We start from the raw sequence: 17,581 nt of genomic DNA, 5'->3' as shown, positions 1-17,581 counted from the left end.
TTCTCAGGGAATGATCACACATTTGATAGAGCATTTTATCCCCTGGTGGCTTCTAAATATTGCCTATGCTTTGTAAATATTGCAAGGAGAACACATGAGGGAAGGAGAAGCGGAAGCCCGAGCTCTGGAAAGCCTTTCCACTTGCTCGCAGGAGCAGGAAAGGGATAAAAATCGAAGATGGAAAAGGGTGCAATCATTGCTGGATCAAGCATAAGCATCTCTGTTAATGCCCTGGCTTACAATTACAATCACTTACGTTAATAATGGCACCTCCTGGCTAATCCCTCCTACGCTCCCAGTCATTGGAAAGGAGCTGGTTTACAGCCTTATGTGAAGAAAGAGACTATGGAAGCATCGGGGTTTTTAAGGAATCCTGTCTCAGCACCAAGGAAGCTGCAGCATGGCTTCTATCTGCCCAGTGGAGCAGCTGCTCTTAGGCACAAAAAGATAGGGACACGTAGGGAAAAGAAGCTGTTTCAGATTGAATGAGAGGGGCAGGGATGGTGATCTGTGCTGAATGGGTTGACTGAGGGCTGGGAAATGAACAGGGAGTGGAAAACGGCGGGATATGCCATTCCCTCTTCTGCTCTGTGGAGAAAATGCACATGGATGAAGTCAGGGTTCACAGGGTCCTGTGACAAGGCTTTTAAGCAGGTAAGTGGCAGATTAACTCCCTGGAGGGGGTCAAAGTGCCTGTAAAGGTTTGGTACCCAACTCCTCCTCCTGCCAGGATGCAGGTCCCCAGAAGCCATGCAAGAATTTCCTCTGGGAGAATAGAAAATTAGTATAAATAAACAATAAAAACAAACCCGTTTCTAACATTCGGGGCTTTGCCACCCAGCACCTGCCCTGGGGTGCCACATGGGGGACCCACCTCCTGCAAGGGTCTCACACCTCCAGAAGACAAATTGTCTCTGTGAAACATTCTCCTCTCAACTTACATATAAAATGTCAACCAAAAAGGCATTCAATCATGTGTTTCCACTCAGTCCCTGACCCCTATGACAGAAAAATCATTGGAAAGGTGGCTGTGAGGTGGCCACAGGCCACACTAATAGTTTCACCACTGACACTGAAAACCAGTCTGGTTAATGTAAGAATGAAACATTGCTCAAAATATCCATTCAGAGACCTTCCCAGGCTCAGAGCCTCGGTGTGCTTCAAAGAAGGAGCTTGCTTTCATTTTCTATTTCACTTCGTGTTTATTTTTGCTTCAGGCTGGTGCCATCCACCTTCCCCAGCTCATCAGCCCAGTAACCCGACCTGGAGGAGGAGGAGGAGGAAGGAGCAGCCAGCTCCTTAGTGCACCTCCTTGCTCCATTCAGCTTTCTGCCTTTCCACAGGCCGTGAGGTTTTGTGCTTTGAAAGAGGCTGAGGTGTCCTGGCTTGCAGCGCTTGCTCCTTGCTGCTGCCCAGCAGAGGATGGCTGCATGCAGGGAACGCTGCACTGAAGTGCAGGTGAATCCTGGGCACTGCAGCACTGCAGAACCCCGATTCCCCTGGCAGCATTAATTATACAAGGCCTCCCTCTCCACCACGGAGGAAGGTTTTGTTTCACGGGAGAGCAGAGTTTACACTGCAAAGCAGGAAGACTGGAGGAGAGGGATGATGGTGAGGATCCAGCTCCCCATCCCACATCTTCTGGCAGTGCCACCTGATGGGACAGGCTTGTGTCCCTCCAGCAAAGCCCCACCAGCAACCTGATCATCCCTGCCCATGGTAGGGGGATTGGAACCAGATGGGCTTTAAGATCCCTTCCCACCCAAACCCTTCCGTGATCCTATGATTTAATGGAGGAAGAACAGGAACACCCAGCTGCCCACCTCCCGAGCAGTAATTTTTAACCACACCAATAATACCATTTCTTTCCATAGAAATAAATGTAATTTCTTCCAGCAGTGTTTTCTCCAACACCCAGTGTACTCCGTGGGAGATGGCATCTTAGTCCTCACCTCACATGGCTCACCCCAGCACATGCATAGCCAGGAAACAGGGCATCCCAGCACACAGCAAGGGCTGAATCCTGAACTACACGGTATGGGGAACACTATTAAACCAGGGTGAATCCCTGCATTGGTTGAGTTGTAGATAGATACCACAAACTGTATTTCAGGTCCTGCTGATCCTTGCAGAGGGACACGGCCTTCAATAGCACACACTGTGATAAAGGCTTGGGCTTCCTTCAGCAGCACAGCACCAATGTCACTGCCCACGTGAGCTTGTCCTGCCCACGGACTTCATCAGCACAGTTTGGATGTGGCAAGAAGGGAATCAACACAAGAGCCTGGCCCAAGCTAGCAAAATCCATCCCCAACAATCACATCCCACCATCAGCATTCCCGCTGGATTCTTTCCCAGCATGCCCACACGCTTCACCGTTGGCAGCCCCTCTCCTCACTCATTTTGTTCCACAGACCTTTACAGGTCCTAAAGTCTTTAGGATACAACTGCAAAATGCCACTGGGCTCAATAGGAAAAACGATGGTGCTTCGGAAGGTGGATCAACACCAGCAAACTCAGTCTGAGATGCTCCCATCGCAGCTGGAAAATCGAGCGTCTCTACTGCAGCCCAGTCCTAAAGCTGCCTCCTCCTCAGCCCACTCAGAAATCCACTGTTACAAAGCCAATTAAACGCTCGATTAAGTGTCCCAACATGTTCCCAAATAAAGCACTAACATGGCATGTTATTAAAAAAAATAGAAAGAAGAAAGATCCAGGTTGTATAATGGTCTGTGAGCACATCAGGATAAGCTGTGCCTGCTCCCAGGGGTGGAAATAGGAACTGAACAGCCAAATCCTCTCACCATCTCCCACTAAAAGAGCTGTTTCTCTGCCTGCCCATCACAGCTTCAGACCAAGACTCTGATTTAGGTGGTCCCACCAGCCTTGTCATCTGTTGCTGGTACCTGCTCAGGGACCAGTCCCCACAGTGCTCCTCAGAGCACACTGCTCCAAAGGTTCCCTCCAATCCAACCCCCCACACAGACCTTTTGCCTTTTTAAGAGCGGTGTCTACCACCACTTCCACCAGCAGCTCCTGCTGTGGGCAAGGGAGAGGTCTAGGACACAGGAGCCCACACACTCCACCAAGCAGCCTGGACTCAGGGGTCAGTGCTGCCAGTCCTACCAGACACCAAGGAGCCATCTCATAAAGCTGACCATCACCAACATGATCCAAGTGTGATCCAGACCCCTCTGATCCAAGCACTTTCTCTCCCAGGGTAGAGATGGCAACAACCTGCTGATATTGGGTACCAGTCCCTGCACTGAGGACTGATTCTGAGCTTCTTCAGACACTCATTGTTCAATGCAAGACACAGCAGGAGCAGGAATGAGTGTCTAGGCTGTCCCCATTCCCCTGAGAGCTCCATGCCTCCTCTGTACCATCGCCCTCCTTCTCACCTGCCTTATTCCATCATCTCCTGCCCTTCGCTGCAGCTGGCACAGCTTTAGGAGGAGGACACGGGAACTCCCTCACTTTCCCCCACACCAGCTGTGTGCCTGAGCAAGGTGTCCACTGAGGTCTGCACCAGCTCCCTGTGAGGGGGGCTCATCTGAGGAGCTAAGAGGACATCTCTGGACATGTCTGGTTGCAGTGGACATCGGCAATACAGCCCAGAGCAGCAGAGAGGCACAGGGCTCCTCGGGGCACAGAGCTCCAGGGCTGCCCCATCAGCATGGCTGCTGGGTCTGACTTGAACAGCAAAGGCAGAAACCCTGTGCTAGAACCAGGTGACCTGAATTTTGTGAACGAACTGGTTTTTTTTTTGCTCTTCAGTACATATATATATGAAACCCTTTCTGATGTCTATAAAACACTACGACAGCTTTAGCTTGTCCTGCTTCCTTTCTGTGCTTCCACTTTGCCTATTTTTGCTGCCTTCAACCTTTCATGTGCACAACAGTAACTCTTTTCAAAGCTTCTCAAGGTCAAGAAAGTCCCTAACAAGGTGCATTAGGGCAGTTATTGATCTTCTCTCAGCCTTTCCCGGAGCTGTTCCAAACTGTGAAACCTCAGTCAGGTGATGGAAAGTTACTCCAGCCCTTCCCATGTTGGTGAATTTTAATATTCATGGCACCCAACTGGTGAGAATAGCCAATGCCCTTGCAGTGATGGCCCTGTACATCTGTATCCGTGTCCCTGCTGCAAGGTCACAGTCCCTGTCTGTCTACTCAAGGATGGCTTGAGTGACTTTCGAAAGGATGAGTCTGTGCCATGGAAGTTTCATGGACAGAATACCATCACCCCTGAGAAGCAGATCTGCAACACCTATCAAAAAAAGCATTTGGTGGAAAAAGCTGTCAAAGCTTAGCAGGGGAGAAGAGCTGCCATGAAGACCTATTCATCTTATATGGGCAAAAAGCATTTCCCCAAATTTTTCCTTGCCACTTTCTAGGAAACACCATGATCAATACCACACGGATGAAGTTTCACCATCAATTAAAGCAGAACCCGCAGCGAGGTGGTGGCTCCAAGAGCTGTTACAGGCTATTGAGAAGGACATCTGCAGTGGAGACTCAGGTATCACATCTGTCCTGCTGCCCACCTCACCTCCTGCACCACGAGCTGGCCCAGAAGCAATATTGACCTCCCCAAAGCCAAAGGGCTCCCTGTTGTAAGCCCAAATCTTTTGACTTCCTGAGCCATGGTGAGCACTCAGGCTTTGATCCTGACATATCCACTCGCTTCCCAGCAAGACAGTTCTGGAGACACCTTGGCACTGCTGGCCCTAGCAGCTTGCTAGCCCAGGAGCACAGCAATACAACAAGCAGCGGCTCCAAGTCCTAGGGAACAGCAAATGTGCTCTGGAAAACCAGCCTGGGATCGGGGAAGCATCATTCACTTCAAATATATCTTCATTTAGAAGGCAGAAATCCCTTACTTTGCTCAGCCACTGTCACCCCTTTGAAAATACAACTTGATTTTATGAGCCATTGAAAACAATCTGCAGTGTGGGCAGCAGTTGCTTCCAAAGTATCCATCAGCAGGGTCCACATACAGCTGACATTTGTCCCTTAATAATATAATTGCAGCTAAAAGAAGAAAGGAACCTGAAGCTCTGGGCTTTTTTACTGATTAAAGAAAGGAACAGCAGTTCTTAAGATAATTTTAAAGTGGCCAGAAGCTGGGAGCAGGCTCAGCGAGGCAAACTCCAGTGTGTGGAGCACTCCCAGAAGCTTCAAAAACACAACCAGCAGATGACAAGAGCCAGCAGCAGACACAGTGCTAACATCTAATGGGGTTCTGCAAAAAATCCATCAGAACATGGATTGCATGAGTGGACCACCCACAGATGCTGCGCATCACCCATCAGGTGGGACCCCACTCTTAATTCAGACTTGTCTGTGAGGTTACAATGACCCCAGCCCCACTCCAGCCCCGTGTCTGCAGGAGGAGCAGTTGGGGAGCCCAGTGCAGCCCAGTAGCAGGAACCAGCTTAATTACAGCAGGTTCAGCTGCACAGAAAACTCCTGAGTCACAGCAAGCTGTTAATTACCAGCCCTTAACAGGATTTGAGGGCTCACGCCAGCAAAACTGCCTTCCTCTCTGCCCTACTAGGCAGAGTTCTCAGTTTGACTTAAGTTTATGTGACTGACCCAAATATTCATACCCTCAGGGCTGGGGTATTGTTTAAAATCATGATTTCTGCACAAAAATCTAGGAGAAACCCAGCAATTGCTGCACTCAGTTGCCTGTATCTCTGGCTACCTGTTTCTCTTGCAGAAAACTCCAGGGTCCAACCCCTTGCCCACTATTCAAGATCGGCACTTTGCTCTTCCTCTTGTCCCTGGAAAGGGGACTAGGCCATCCTAGTGCCCATCAGAGCTCCAGGGACACTGCCAAGCTGTCACTGCAGGACACCCGACTTCAGGGAAAACAGCCTCAAAAGGGTGACTGACAGCAGCTGCTCCCTGCTCCATCAGGAGCTGCAGAGCATGTCCCTGCTGCCCTTTGAGCCTGGTAGGAACAACAGGACAATAACAGGACCTGGATTCCTATGGAGAAGTGATGCCTGAAAACTTTAAGCCCCTGTCCCTGTTTGTCACCCACCCTCTCTGTCACCCCATGCAGGCAGGCGGCTCTTTGGGAAGCATTTCTGATCATCCCATGGAGGAAGGACATAGGGCTCCCCGAGATGGAGAGTTGCTGGATCCCCAGCACAGACACCTGTGCTCCAGAGGGCAGGAGGCAGGTTCTTCGTAAGGCACATATATCCTGCTTTTCTGCCTGGAAGGAGGGGGGAATGGCCCCAGACACCAGACCAGGGCTGGGATTTCCATCCCAGGACAGTGCTGAGCTGGAGGCTCTCTTAACCCCGCTAATCCTCTTTGGCTAGGAGCTAATTACATTCCCAGTGAGAGCAGGGACCCTCGGGAAGGGGGCAGGGAGGCACGGCACACCGGGAGTTGAACACAGGCTCGTTGCTGCCAGCCCCCCCGAAGCGAGGGCAGGTGAGGCAGGAGCCCGATGCTCCTCCCTGCTCTCTTTTTAGCTCTTCTCTGAAACCTATGTGCTGACACCAAAATAATTTTGGCACAAAACCTTTCCTCAGCTCTCCTTCTCTAACCCATCCTCCGGCTGCTGCCAGTGACACCCTGTTCTGCACAAAGGCTGATCTCCGGGAGCTTTCTTTATCTTGCTGAAGTCCCTTTTCCCAGGCATTCCTCCCTGCAGCCGAGTACGGGAGCTGCCATGGCTGCTTCTGCAAGTAGGGCAGGTCAGCCCCATCCTCAGCATCAGCATCTCAAACCTGAGCAGTGCAGCATCCCACCCTGTGGAACTGTTCTGCCCAGGGACCAATTTTATCCAGCAGGAGCTCTTGGATCGTGATGAAAAGAGAGGTCCAGCGCTTTCCAGATGTATTTGATACAGTGATTCACAAGCTCTTTGCAAGAAATCCATCTGAACAGGCTGATTTGTACCTGCAGGTACAACGGGAGCAGCAGAAGGGGAACGTGTCCCATAAAGGGCTCAAGCAAACGCTGCTCCTGCATCTTGTGATATCACATCCAGGATAATCACAGAATGGTTTGGATTCAAAGGCACCTTAAAGCTCATCTCATTCCATCCCCCTGCCCTGGGCAGGGACACCATTCCCTGGACCAGATTACTCAAAGCCCTATCCAACCCGGCCTTGAGCACTTCCAGGAATGGGGAGTCCACAGCTTCTCTGGGAAACCTGTTCCAGTGCCTCACCATCACATGATAGGCATATACTATATTATATATGCATATATTGGATGTAATAAGGAACCCAACAGCATTAACTGGTGCCACCAGACAGGGCAATGCAGCAGCACCACCCATGACAACACGAGTGTTATTAAAAAAAGGATGTTTTTTACAATGTGTGGGGAAATGAGGGGAAAAGAAGCAGTTTTAGGATCTTGATGGGGTATGGAGAGTACCACAAACCAGTAAGAGGACCCTCCTGAGGGTCAGGTGCCCATTGGAGGTCACAGCCTGGCACCTGGGAATCAGCAGTGTTCTGCAATGGAATTTGTCACCGCTCCTGTTTCAGGCTGGTTAATTAGGCAAAGGGGCATCCTGCCATGTTTATTTAGTAACACAACATGCATAGTTCATTTGTTCCTTAATGCAAAACCCCTGGAGTCAATTGGGGTCAACCAGGGTTACTGGGAGAACATCATGCAAGCACAGGGCAATCACACTGCAAGCCAGCTCTTGCCAGATCACTTGTTCCCTCAGCAGACTCTGCGATAAACAGGAGTGATAGGTTCCTAAGTTCCCAGCAAAATGACCCAGCACTTGGTCTTCCTGCCACAGAAACCTCTTCCCTTCCTGCAGGGCATCAGGCTGAGGCTGTAGGGAATTTGGGAGGGTCCCAAAGTGTCAGCTCTGGCTTGAGAACATCTCAGTACTGCTCCTGGGATCCAGCTCCTGGAGGAGGTGTGATGAGGTGGGAGGAGGCTCCAGGCACCTGTACTCCTGGTATTTCACATAAACAACTTATTTAAAGCTGGGTAATGTGTATCATGGCAAGCAAACAGAGGAAGTGGAAGTCAGGCACACTTTGGGCTTCCTCTGCTGGTAACTCACAGCTTCCAGAGCCATGGGCCACCACAGTCCACACACTTCTCCTGGGATGTACTGCCAAAACGCCACCCTTGTCCCTAAACTCTTCACATGCCCGAGGCTTCCAGTCCTCACCTGCACCTTCTGATCATGCCCACCAAGACCCAAGGCCAGAGGAAGGTCAGCCTTGCTGGCAGATCTTGTGGAAACTCTGGGCTCAGAGGCACTACCCAGCTTCTCATGAGCGGGATACTCTTGGAGCATCCTTCACCTGCATAAGCATCAGTCTAGAGAGGTGCAAGGACAATGAGGGAAGCACAAGTTACCCTTTCCTTTGGGTGGCTCAGCACCTACATAGCTCAGCCAGCGAGTCCACAGAAAAACAGCACTTTTAGTATTTTCTTCTCTTTTGGTAGGTTTGAGTGCACTTGGCTGAACAGAGTGCTGGGGAGGAGGCAGCTCCTTGGATACCTCCCCAGGCAGCTGCAGAGGGTGGGAGGGGACGGCAGGGACACAGAGCCTCCGACTCCATCTTTAGATCAGGAGTGGGATGGGAATGAAAATACCATGGGTATAATAACACATCTTTTCAGGGAAATCAGAAATTTTAGGGGGTTCCAAATAGGGGCAACAGCCTTCCTTGCTTTCTGGAAGTGACAATACAACTTTATTTGCAGGAAATGCATGGTTTTAGCACTATTTTCCTGCAGAACTCCATCCTTCCTCCAAAAACCAGGCTACTGTGGGCCATGCCTTCTCCCTCCCTGTGACTGATGCTTTTTGGAGACAGGGTGAAGCCTTGTCCAGGCTCCAGGAGGGTGTACAGAGGGTGCTGCCCATCTCACCCACAGTTCGTGCTCCTCTGCACTTACCAGACTCGGGATCAAATCCCTCATTAGCTTTCACACAACTTCCAAGGGCAGCTTATAGCCGAGGTCCTAATTCATCAAGCAATTAATGGACCAAGCCTCACTACTTCAAAGAGTGAGTTATGGTATTTGCATGAATCTCAGGGCTTGGGACAAGCCCATGTGAGCTGCAGGAAAAAAGAGATCAGACCACAGAACAATTTTCCCAGAAGATCAAGCAAACCTGAAGTCCAACCACGTTAACAGACCTTGCAATGTTTTCCTTTCTTCAGAAAGTCTTTGTAAAAAACATTCACAGCACAAGTGTTGCATTTCTTCCTCAACTCTTACAAAAATAAATCCCATAAACCAACCCAACCATGCTGAGCTGCATAAAGGTTCACTGAAAAGGGAAACAAAACCCATGACAGCACAATGCCTGGATAAGACCTTGCTGTGGGTCTTCACTCTGTGTGAAGGCTCATAGGTATTGCAGGGATGAGCTGCAGCAAGAAACACTAAGAGGGGCATACATGGCAGGGTGGGTTTGCCAAGGGTGTCTGAAGGCATTTGCTCAAGAGCTGAGGGAACACAGGCAGAGTCCAGCCTTCAAAATCTGAAATTTAATCCCAGGTGTCAGCTAGTGACCCTGGAGACAAGTGCTGAGGAGAGCTCACCTTTCCCTGGTACATGCAGAGATCGCCACATCACTGGCCACAACCCAGCCCCAAATTAATTCTCTAATTAATTAATTAGCAGCTGGGTGCCAGTGAGCCCGTTAAAGCCTTTTCACCAATCCATGAGTTTTCTGAAGCCTGGGAACACATTGCTGCCCAAGGGCATGCCAACACAGGGTTCAGCCCTACCCGAAGAACAAACACTTGGACAGCTTTCCTCACCCAAGCCCTCGGGGTAGGGAGGACGCAGTGGTGGGAGCAACAGCAGAAGCAGAGCACTGGCATTGAAAACAGCATAGTGTACATGGAGATGGCCATCTGGGGGGTTTGCACCTCCACACGAACTGTGGGAGAGCGTCTCCTCCACCGCCAACGTGACCATGAGCGGTGGCAGCAGCAGCAGCTTCAGGAAGAACAGAAAATTACTGGATGTAATTGAAACTGCAGGGAGGAGCTAGGGACATAAAATGTAATTATCTGCCATGGAATGGAGCCAAGATTAGCAATCCTACTTCTGGTCATTTCAAGTTCCCATTAACTTCTCCGTGTGCTGGTGTTATCAATTCTGTGTCTCACTTCCAGGAGCAAGCCCTGGGCCTCCTCTGGTAAGGGTCTCAAATCACTTGTACAGGAGGGGGTGAAGGGCCTGGAAGATGCCCCTCCCTAGCTTCTAAGGTGGAAGGGGTAGGAGGATACTCCAGCTGAACCAGTTGCACCACTCTCCTCTCCAGGCACAAGTGGCTAGAATTGGCTACAGTGCTTTTTTGGTGCTTGGGAAGATGATCTGGGTGGGCATCACAACAATTCAGAGATATTCTCAATTACAACAGGTAAGATTGGGTCAACTTCAGACCATCTCAACCTCCCTTCTCCTCTCCTTGCACTCCATCTCAGCAGGCTGCAGAATGCACACCCAATTCACATCCAAACAGCACCAGGCGTCCCCACACCCACCCTGTGCTCAGCCCATTCCACTATCCAGCACCCATGTGTCTCTTGCTGAGGCCCTGACACTTTCTTCCCCTGTTTTCATTTTCCTTGAAGCCTCACCATTCGAGAATGCAGGAGCTGCAGAACATCCCTCATTAGCCTCATCTCCAGTCTGGCCAAGGCTTCCATCCACAGCAACAGGAGGAGGATGCTAGTTGGTGACTGGCACTTGCATGACCTGTTCCTATTTCCTCACCCCTGGACATCTCTGGGGAGCAGTGGGCACTGTTGAGGGTGCCCTTAACAACATCCATGCCTTGCTCTGCTCCTTGCATGAAACCAGCATGAAATCAGTGTACACACATGAAATCCATGACTTTGCCAAGAGGCAGAAGACCATGGACTCCAGCCCTGCGGCCTGCACCAGGAGGAGCTTGGCTTCAGCAGTTTCTTAAAGGCTTTTTTTATAGACCTCTGAAAGCAAGCACCCCATCTTTTCTCCATTTTAAGCAAGGAAGAGAGCACGTACCCTGGCAGGATCAGAAGATGCCCACCCCCTCCCCCGCCAGCCCCCTTACCTCCACGAGGTGAGGCGTGGGGTTGAAGCCACACATGTTGCAGACCTGCTGCCGGCAGGTTGTGCAGGTGTTGTAGTTGGGGGGCTCACTGGAGCCCACATTGATCTCCGCCTTGCAGAGGGGGCACGAGACCCTTGCTTTCGGCACTTCCTTTGGCTTGACACCCTGCTCTGGTTTGCCTGGCTTCGCTGCCGGCGCGGCACCAGCCCGGCCCTGTGCCCCTGGGGCTTTGGGACCAGCCTCTTTGCTGGCATCGCTGAAGACAATTTTTGGAGGCACTTTGCCAGGAGACGGCTGGCTCGGAGCAGGGGCCTCTGGCTGGACAGACATGAGCGTGCTGGCCTGGGTCAGGAGGGATGCCCCGAAGCCGAAGAGCTTCCCTGTGAGCCCCTCCTGGGGCTGCTCTGGTGCTCCAGCCCCGGGGACCGGGGCAGCAGGCTTCGCCCCAGCATCTCCTGGCGTCTTTCTCTGCTCGGAGGGGGAAGGCTTGGCTTGCTGATGCTGCGGGGAGGACCTGGCCTGATGCTGCGGGGAGGACCTGGCCACCTCCTGAGGTTTTGGCTGTCCTTGGCCGTGCGGTTCCCTCTGCGGCGTTGTGGGCTGAGGTTTGGGTTGCTCTTGTAGCAGGGCGCGGGGGGCTGGTGGGGTCTTATCTGCAGCCGGGGGTGGCGGGTGCTTGGCTGGGGACTGGGAGGGGGATGGCGAAGGGGAGTGCAGCTGCTGCTGGCTCTTGGAGCGAGGAGCGGTGGTCATGTCCATCCCCAGCGCCCGCTGCATCTGGCAGTTCAAGCACAGCCATTCCTTCACCTGTGAGACAAGGAGAGGACATGGGCAGTGAGTGATGGGCAGGTACAGCTGCCTGCAGGCAGCCCCAGCACACCCTTACCTCCCTGCAGACAGACCCCACATAGCCATAGGAACCAGCCATCAGCCCCTGAAAAACATTTTGGTACCATGTTCTTCACTAGCAGCACCTCGCAGTCGGGGCGAGCGGCCCCCATCTGTCACAGGTACCCACGGCACAGCACGCCGGCGAGAACGCCAGCTTTAATTAGCCTTGGTCTGCTTCCAAAGCTTCTGCTGTGAAGCAACTGCTTGCCATGAGGCTCTGCCTCTCCTGGGGGAAGAGGGGCCTTTCCGAGGGCTCATAGCTCCACCACCTCCCCAAAGTCCTTTTTTCCCTCCTGCCTGGTGACCAGAGATAGCACAGAAAATAGCCAAGGCCAAACAAGGAAACACCACTGTGCCATGCCCAATGCTTCCCTGGGGCTAGCAGAGATGGATTTTCTGGAATCAGTGCAGTGGTTGTGATATTCCACTTCAAAATTTGGCTCTGGAATGCTATAAAGGAGTGCAAAGAGTGCTGCTCCTTGCACAATGCATTTGCACTTCCAGGAAGGCAAAGTGCATGCTGGGGAGCAAAGGGTTAATATTCACTCTCACCACAATGAACTTTTGCATGCAAATGAAAAATAGAACAGTTCTCTGGCTAAGTGGTGATAAATGAAAGACTTTCCCCACGAGAGATGTTCCCTGTGACACACTAATGTCTAAATTAAGTTAATTAAAGAGGCAGTAAAGCCTTTCCATATGAGAAATCACCAGGATGCTCAGCAGCTCCATAAGTATTAATATACAGCACAGTCAGCAGGACAGCCAGGTCTGCTTGCAAAAGACTTCTCCAAGACAAGCAACTAAGGTGGCAAAAAGGACCAGAACATTCCCAAAAACCAGAGCAGCTCACACAACAAGCAGATGCAGAGCCTGGCAGGGGCAGCACCCGACAGCTCCTGGCCCCTGCGCTCTCTGGGGGCTGCACATCCCACAGACCTGCACCCACTGCACGAGGTGTGGATTTTCCTGCCTTTCATTCCGGAAGCCATCTCTTCATTCCAGTGTTACGGATCACCTCTAAGGCTCAGCTTAAGCCCCACTGCAGAGACATTAATTACCTTGCCCAGTCCCACAGCTCCAGGTCTGCTTGGCCTTTTGGTCCTACGGTTGGAGGCACAGGTGATTCATAACCTGGCCACAGGGTTTATCCCCCTACACTCCAGCCACACAACAGGCACATTTCAACCTTCTTCTGCTCACAGGAGCTGCCTGCAGAGATGCAGCTGGGTGTTATCGCAGTCTCATGATGGGACATGATGGCAAGTCCTCGAGAGGTGAGGCAAATAACTCCTAAACCCCTCCTTACAAGTCCCCTCCCCATAACGGTTGTCATAAAGGTCAGCCTTCAAACGATAAACTTTTAAAAACAGAGGAAATTCAGATCAGCTAGGAAAGATGGATTCAAATTCGGGGGGGTGGATGAACAAACCTCCACCTGCCCACAGTGCCCCTTCCCCTCTCTGCACCTGCTGGGTGCCAAGGCTTGGCATTGCCTCCAGCAAAGCTCTTCCCATCCCCTTACAAGCCTGGCTGCACGTCATCTCCGTGCTCTTCCCAGCCCTCCCTGCACTTGCTGAGCTCCTACGCCACTCTCTACACCAGCCTCCGCTCGAGTTCTTCACTTGGAGCTGAGGGAAAACAGCCTCAATTTTCCCCAGAATTTTGCGCTACATTGTCGCTTCTCCAAGCTGTTCCAAAGGAGCCACATTATATTTAGTTTCTGAAAATAGTACTTTAGTTTTTATAATTTCTTAGGGTCTTGCCGTCTCTCTTCTGACATCCAGAATTTCTCGCGTTATTTTTGCTTTCACACCCCCTGGAATTTCTTCCCACTATTCTATTTCAAGAGAGTGTCTACCAAAATCCCATCAGCTTTGCCCACCATCCCTATCAGCTCAAATTAAGGGAGAACCAGTCCCTTCTATTAAGGTTCTTGTTCCCAGGATGCAAGAAATTCAAATCTTCCCTCTCCACATAATCTCCTTACCCGCACTTTAAGACCCTAAGTGAGGTGGAAACTGGGGGAAGAGGAGATCCACTCCTTCCCTGTGCCACACAGTTCCTACTTTGCCCTTGGCCAAGGCTCCTCCAGGAAAACTGGGGCACAGGGAGGCACTGTGCCCAGGTCCCGTGGCCACAGCAGCTGCGTATGGCTCATGGACAAGCCCACCAGGATCTATCTCCCTGAGCTCAGGGCTGAAGAACCATGGGATCATTGTAGCTTTCTCACTTTTCACAATGAACCTAGGACCCAGATAGGAAAAAGCCAGGGGGCGTTTTAGGTGCAATAGGAGCATCCAATTGCCCTTGGTGACTTGGTGAGGAACATCTGTCCTGAGGAGCAGGAGAAAGCTGCAGGCATGAGTTCCCAGAGCAAGCATTTGAAATGTAAATTGAGTTGGGATTATCACAAATTGCCTGGCTGGCCTCCACTGATGCAACCGATGACACACTGTGTGGGTTACACAGATCAAAGACAATTTAAAGGATGCTGCAGGGAAGATAGCAAAGACTAAGGGCTGAGTTGTCTTGCCAAAGATCCTTCCCCCCCAAGAAGGAGAAAGGAGAAGGGAAGAGCCTGGGTGATAAAGAAATAGTAGGATAAATCATTCTTGTAATACTCTTTCCCCTTATTTCTCTCTACTGTTTTCTGGGCATCTTCCCCCAGCATGATGAGTCTGCAAGCTAGAAGAAAAGCATTTAGAGGATGGTGATGCAAGTCAATGAAATAATCCAGTTCCACCTATTTCTGTGTCCTGTTTGCCCAGTTCTTCACCAAATCAAAAGTTTCAGAGGTTGGATTAGTAAAAATTTACACCAAGATTCTTCCTAGAAAGGACAGGGGTCCATCATTGGATATGGGAGAGCTGTTAACGAGACAGATATGATGGACATGCTGTAATCACTGTCCTGGAACATTTGGGAACAAGCCGGATAACACTCCTTACGAGGATGAAGCATTTCCATCTTATTAGTAATCGAGAACATTCAACAACAATCTACCAGCACCAGAAGATATTTAAATTTGGCAGAACTGAATAATTTTGTATCTAAGAGCTCTAAGAGAACTAAGAAAACTGCTGCATGCTGATGTTCATTTTTAAGAGGAAATTTTAGGAGGCTGGAAGAGTCTTCTGCTTGAAGAATGCAAAGGTAGGGCCTGAAGGGGACAGGGAGCCAGACATCTGTCCAAGGCAGAAAGACAGTGCAGAGAACTGAAGGACACACAAACACACCCATCAACACGGTTTTAGGAAAAATAGGTCACGACAAAGCAAACCTGATTTTATTCTCTGCACATCTGATATTAAAAATGCACAGAAGCAACATCCTTGATGTCCAAAAGGTGTTTTGGCCTAGTAATGTATGACATGCTGACAAAAAATAAAAGCACTATAGAATATGAATAGTGAATATGTTAAATGGATTTCAGACTGGCTACCTGTCTGAGATGGGGGCAACGAGAACTCACCACTGCCAAGGTATCATCATCTCACTATGGCCAGTGCCACTCACAATGGATTTCGGTAAAACCACAGAATCAGAATGGTTTTGGTTGGAAGGGACCTTAAAGATCATCTGGTTGCAGCCCCCCATATCTTAAATATCGATGAAGATGAGTCTCTACTGCCTGGCAAACCTGCGCTCAGTCTGTGCAGGAAGCCTGGAGCTGGAAGTAGGAGTGAGGAGGTGGATCAGCCTCCTCTTCCAGCACCAAGGGACTCCTCCCAGAGTCATCCACGGTTCCACACCGACATTTTAAGGAGATTAGTAAAACACCGCGGGAGATATAGACCGGATCTGTAAGAGTGATTCTAGGGATGCAGAAAATGTCTGAAATGAGAGAATTGAAGAGGTTGATCTTTTTCGTTTATCAAAGAGAAGATTAAGAAGTGACTTGATTACGATATAGCAGCACATTCAGTGGAAACAATATCAGGTACTAAAAGGTTGTTAATTAGGCAGAAAAAGGCATAAAAAGAACTAATGACTGGAAATGGAAGCCAAATATATTAAGCATCACTTTTAACAGCAGATGTTTCTAACCATTAAAGCAAATTATACACATGCTGTTGGGCTCAGCAGAAGACTCAGGGAGGTAAAGCTTGCAGGCCTTTCATCTATAGGATATTTTATGCCTGTTCTGACCTCACAAGCTTTGATAGCTTGAACCATCCCATCTGTATGGACATTTGGGATGTTTGTATCTGATACCTGACCTGCCCCAGCTTCACACGTAGTACCCAACATGCCCACGACCACCAGCCTTACCTTTCCCACTACAGACCCCTCCAACACCCAGAATATTCCTCAAAACCCCCTTCCAAATCTTGTTATTCCCCAGTGCATGGGTAGGTCAGCAAAAGGCAGCATTTGCTGGGTCACAGCTGCCAGATGTGCCTCCCCCCTCAATGCAGTCCTGTGAGCACCGACCATTTGCAAATCCCATTAGGAATGAAAACTTTCCAATCAGCGTTTTCTTTTTAAAAAATTGCAGCAGGAACATCCACAGCACGTGCTGGCTCTATCCAGGGCATATTTAAACACTGATAAGAATTATCAATTGGATATATGCACACATACATATATAAAATTACAGGCATGGTGGCCTAGATTGTGACCCTCTGCAGAGCAAGTACATAAAGGGGACCAAGATCCATCCCTGTGCACTGTGGTTTCCAAACCATCTAGAAAAACACCAAGAAAAGCACATGAATAAAAAGGATCTGAAATGATAGACACAGCTTGAGTCTATAAGGCTTCTGAAGTTATTCTACCACCACCTATTTTAGGAGACTATGTGAAAATAGCCCATCCCCAGGATTTCTTACCAGGAGATGTGAGGGAGCACTGGTTCTGCAGGTTGTTTTGTTCCCCTGAGGTAAGACAATACAGCTCTAAAAGTACCTCAAGTATAGAGTTCAGCCTTTGCAGTGGGTAGAAGCTTTAAAATGAGCACTGTAAGCAGAAAAACATCATAATTGAACATCCAAGAGATTTTCACGCCAAAATTTAGGATTATAATAAAGAGTAATTCTGTCTTTGCTGAGGGTTGGTTATTTTGGACCATCTGGAGGTCACTCAGGACGCTATCGTACTACAGAAAGAGAATAAATACAAAAAGGAGAGACCATATTTAGATTACCATAATTATGACTTTGGAGACTTGAGATGGAATGGTTCCTCACCAGCTCTACTCATTTAGACCTCACTGCAGCCAAAGCCATCAACCTTGCTAGCTACACACCCCTGTGTCAGAGGAGGCCACTGGGCTCAGTCCATCTGACCTGTTTTAAACAATTATTTTAGACTCGGAAGAACAGCTCCCAAGTCATCTTGAGTCCAGCATGATCAATCCCACCCAAAGGTGACCATTTCGGACAGGACAGAGAAAAGGAGCTTTGTTCAGCAGAAGATAAAACCCACACTCATCATTCGGCATGAGACAAGATGTACAATGGGCTGAAAAACCAGAAGCCAAGTTCATGGGAATTCAGAACAGAAAAGGAATGTGGGTTTTCTGTGTCGCCCAAAACACGTGTATTTAATATTCTACAAAACTGAAAATCCTGAAGAAAAAAACCCCAACCATGTTTGGGAAGAGCACAAAAGGGCA

General features: G+C 49.7%; 1 protein-coding gene across 3 annotated transcripts in view; it reads right to left on the bottom strand.

Moving 5' to 3' along the window:
• The window catches only part of BSN (bassoon presynaptic cytomatrix protein), an 89,500-nt gene that overhangs the window by 32,425 nt on the left and 39,494 nt on the right, over positions 1-17,581 (bottom strand). For all 3 annotated transcript variants that reach the window (XM_032120560.1, XM_032120561.1, XM_032120563.1), the window contains one exon: positions 11,071-11,877. In XM_032120560.1, the coding sequence (XP_031976451.1) occupies positions 11,071-11,877 (807 nt within the window). The remainder of the gene's footprint in view (positions 1-11,070; positions 11,878-17,581) is intronic.

Source organism: Corvus moneduloides, chromosome 11 (genome assembly GCF_009650955.1).
Source record: "Corvus moneduloides isolate bCorMon1 chromosome 11, bCorMon1.pri, whole genome shotgun sequence".
NCBI classification, from domain to species: domain Eukaryota; kingdom Metazoa; phylum Chordata; class Aves; order Passeriformes; family Corvidae; genus Corvus; species Corvus moneduloides.
The sequence above is the reverse complement of the archived record's forward strand: the minus strand, read 5'-3'. Positions and strand labels throughout refer to the sequence as shown.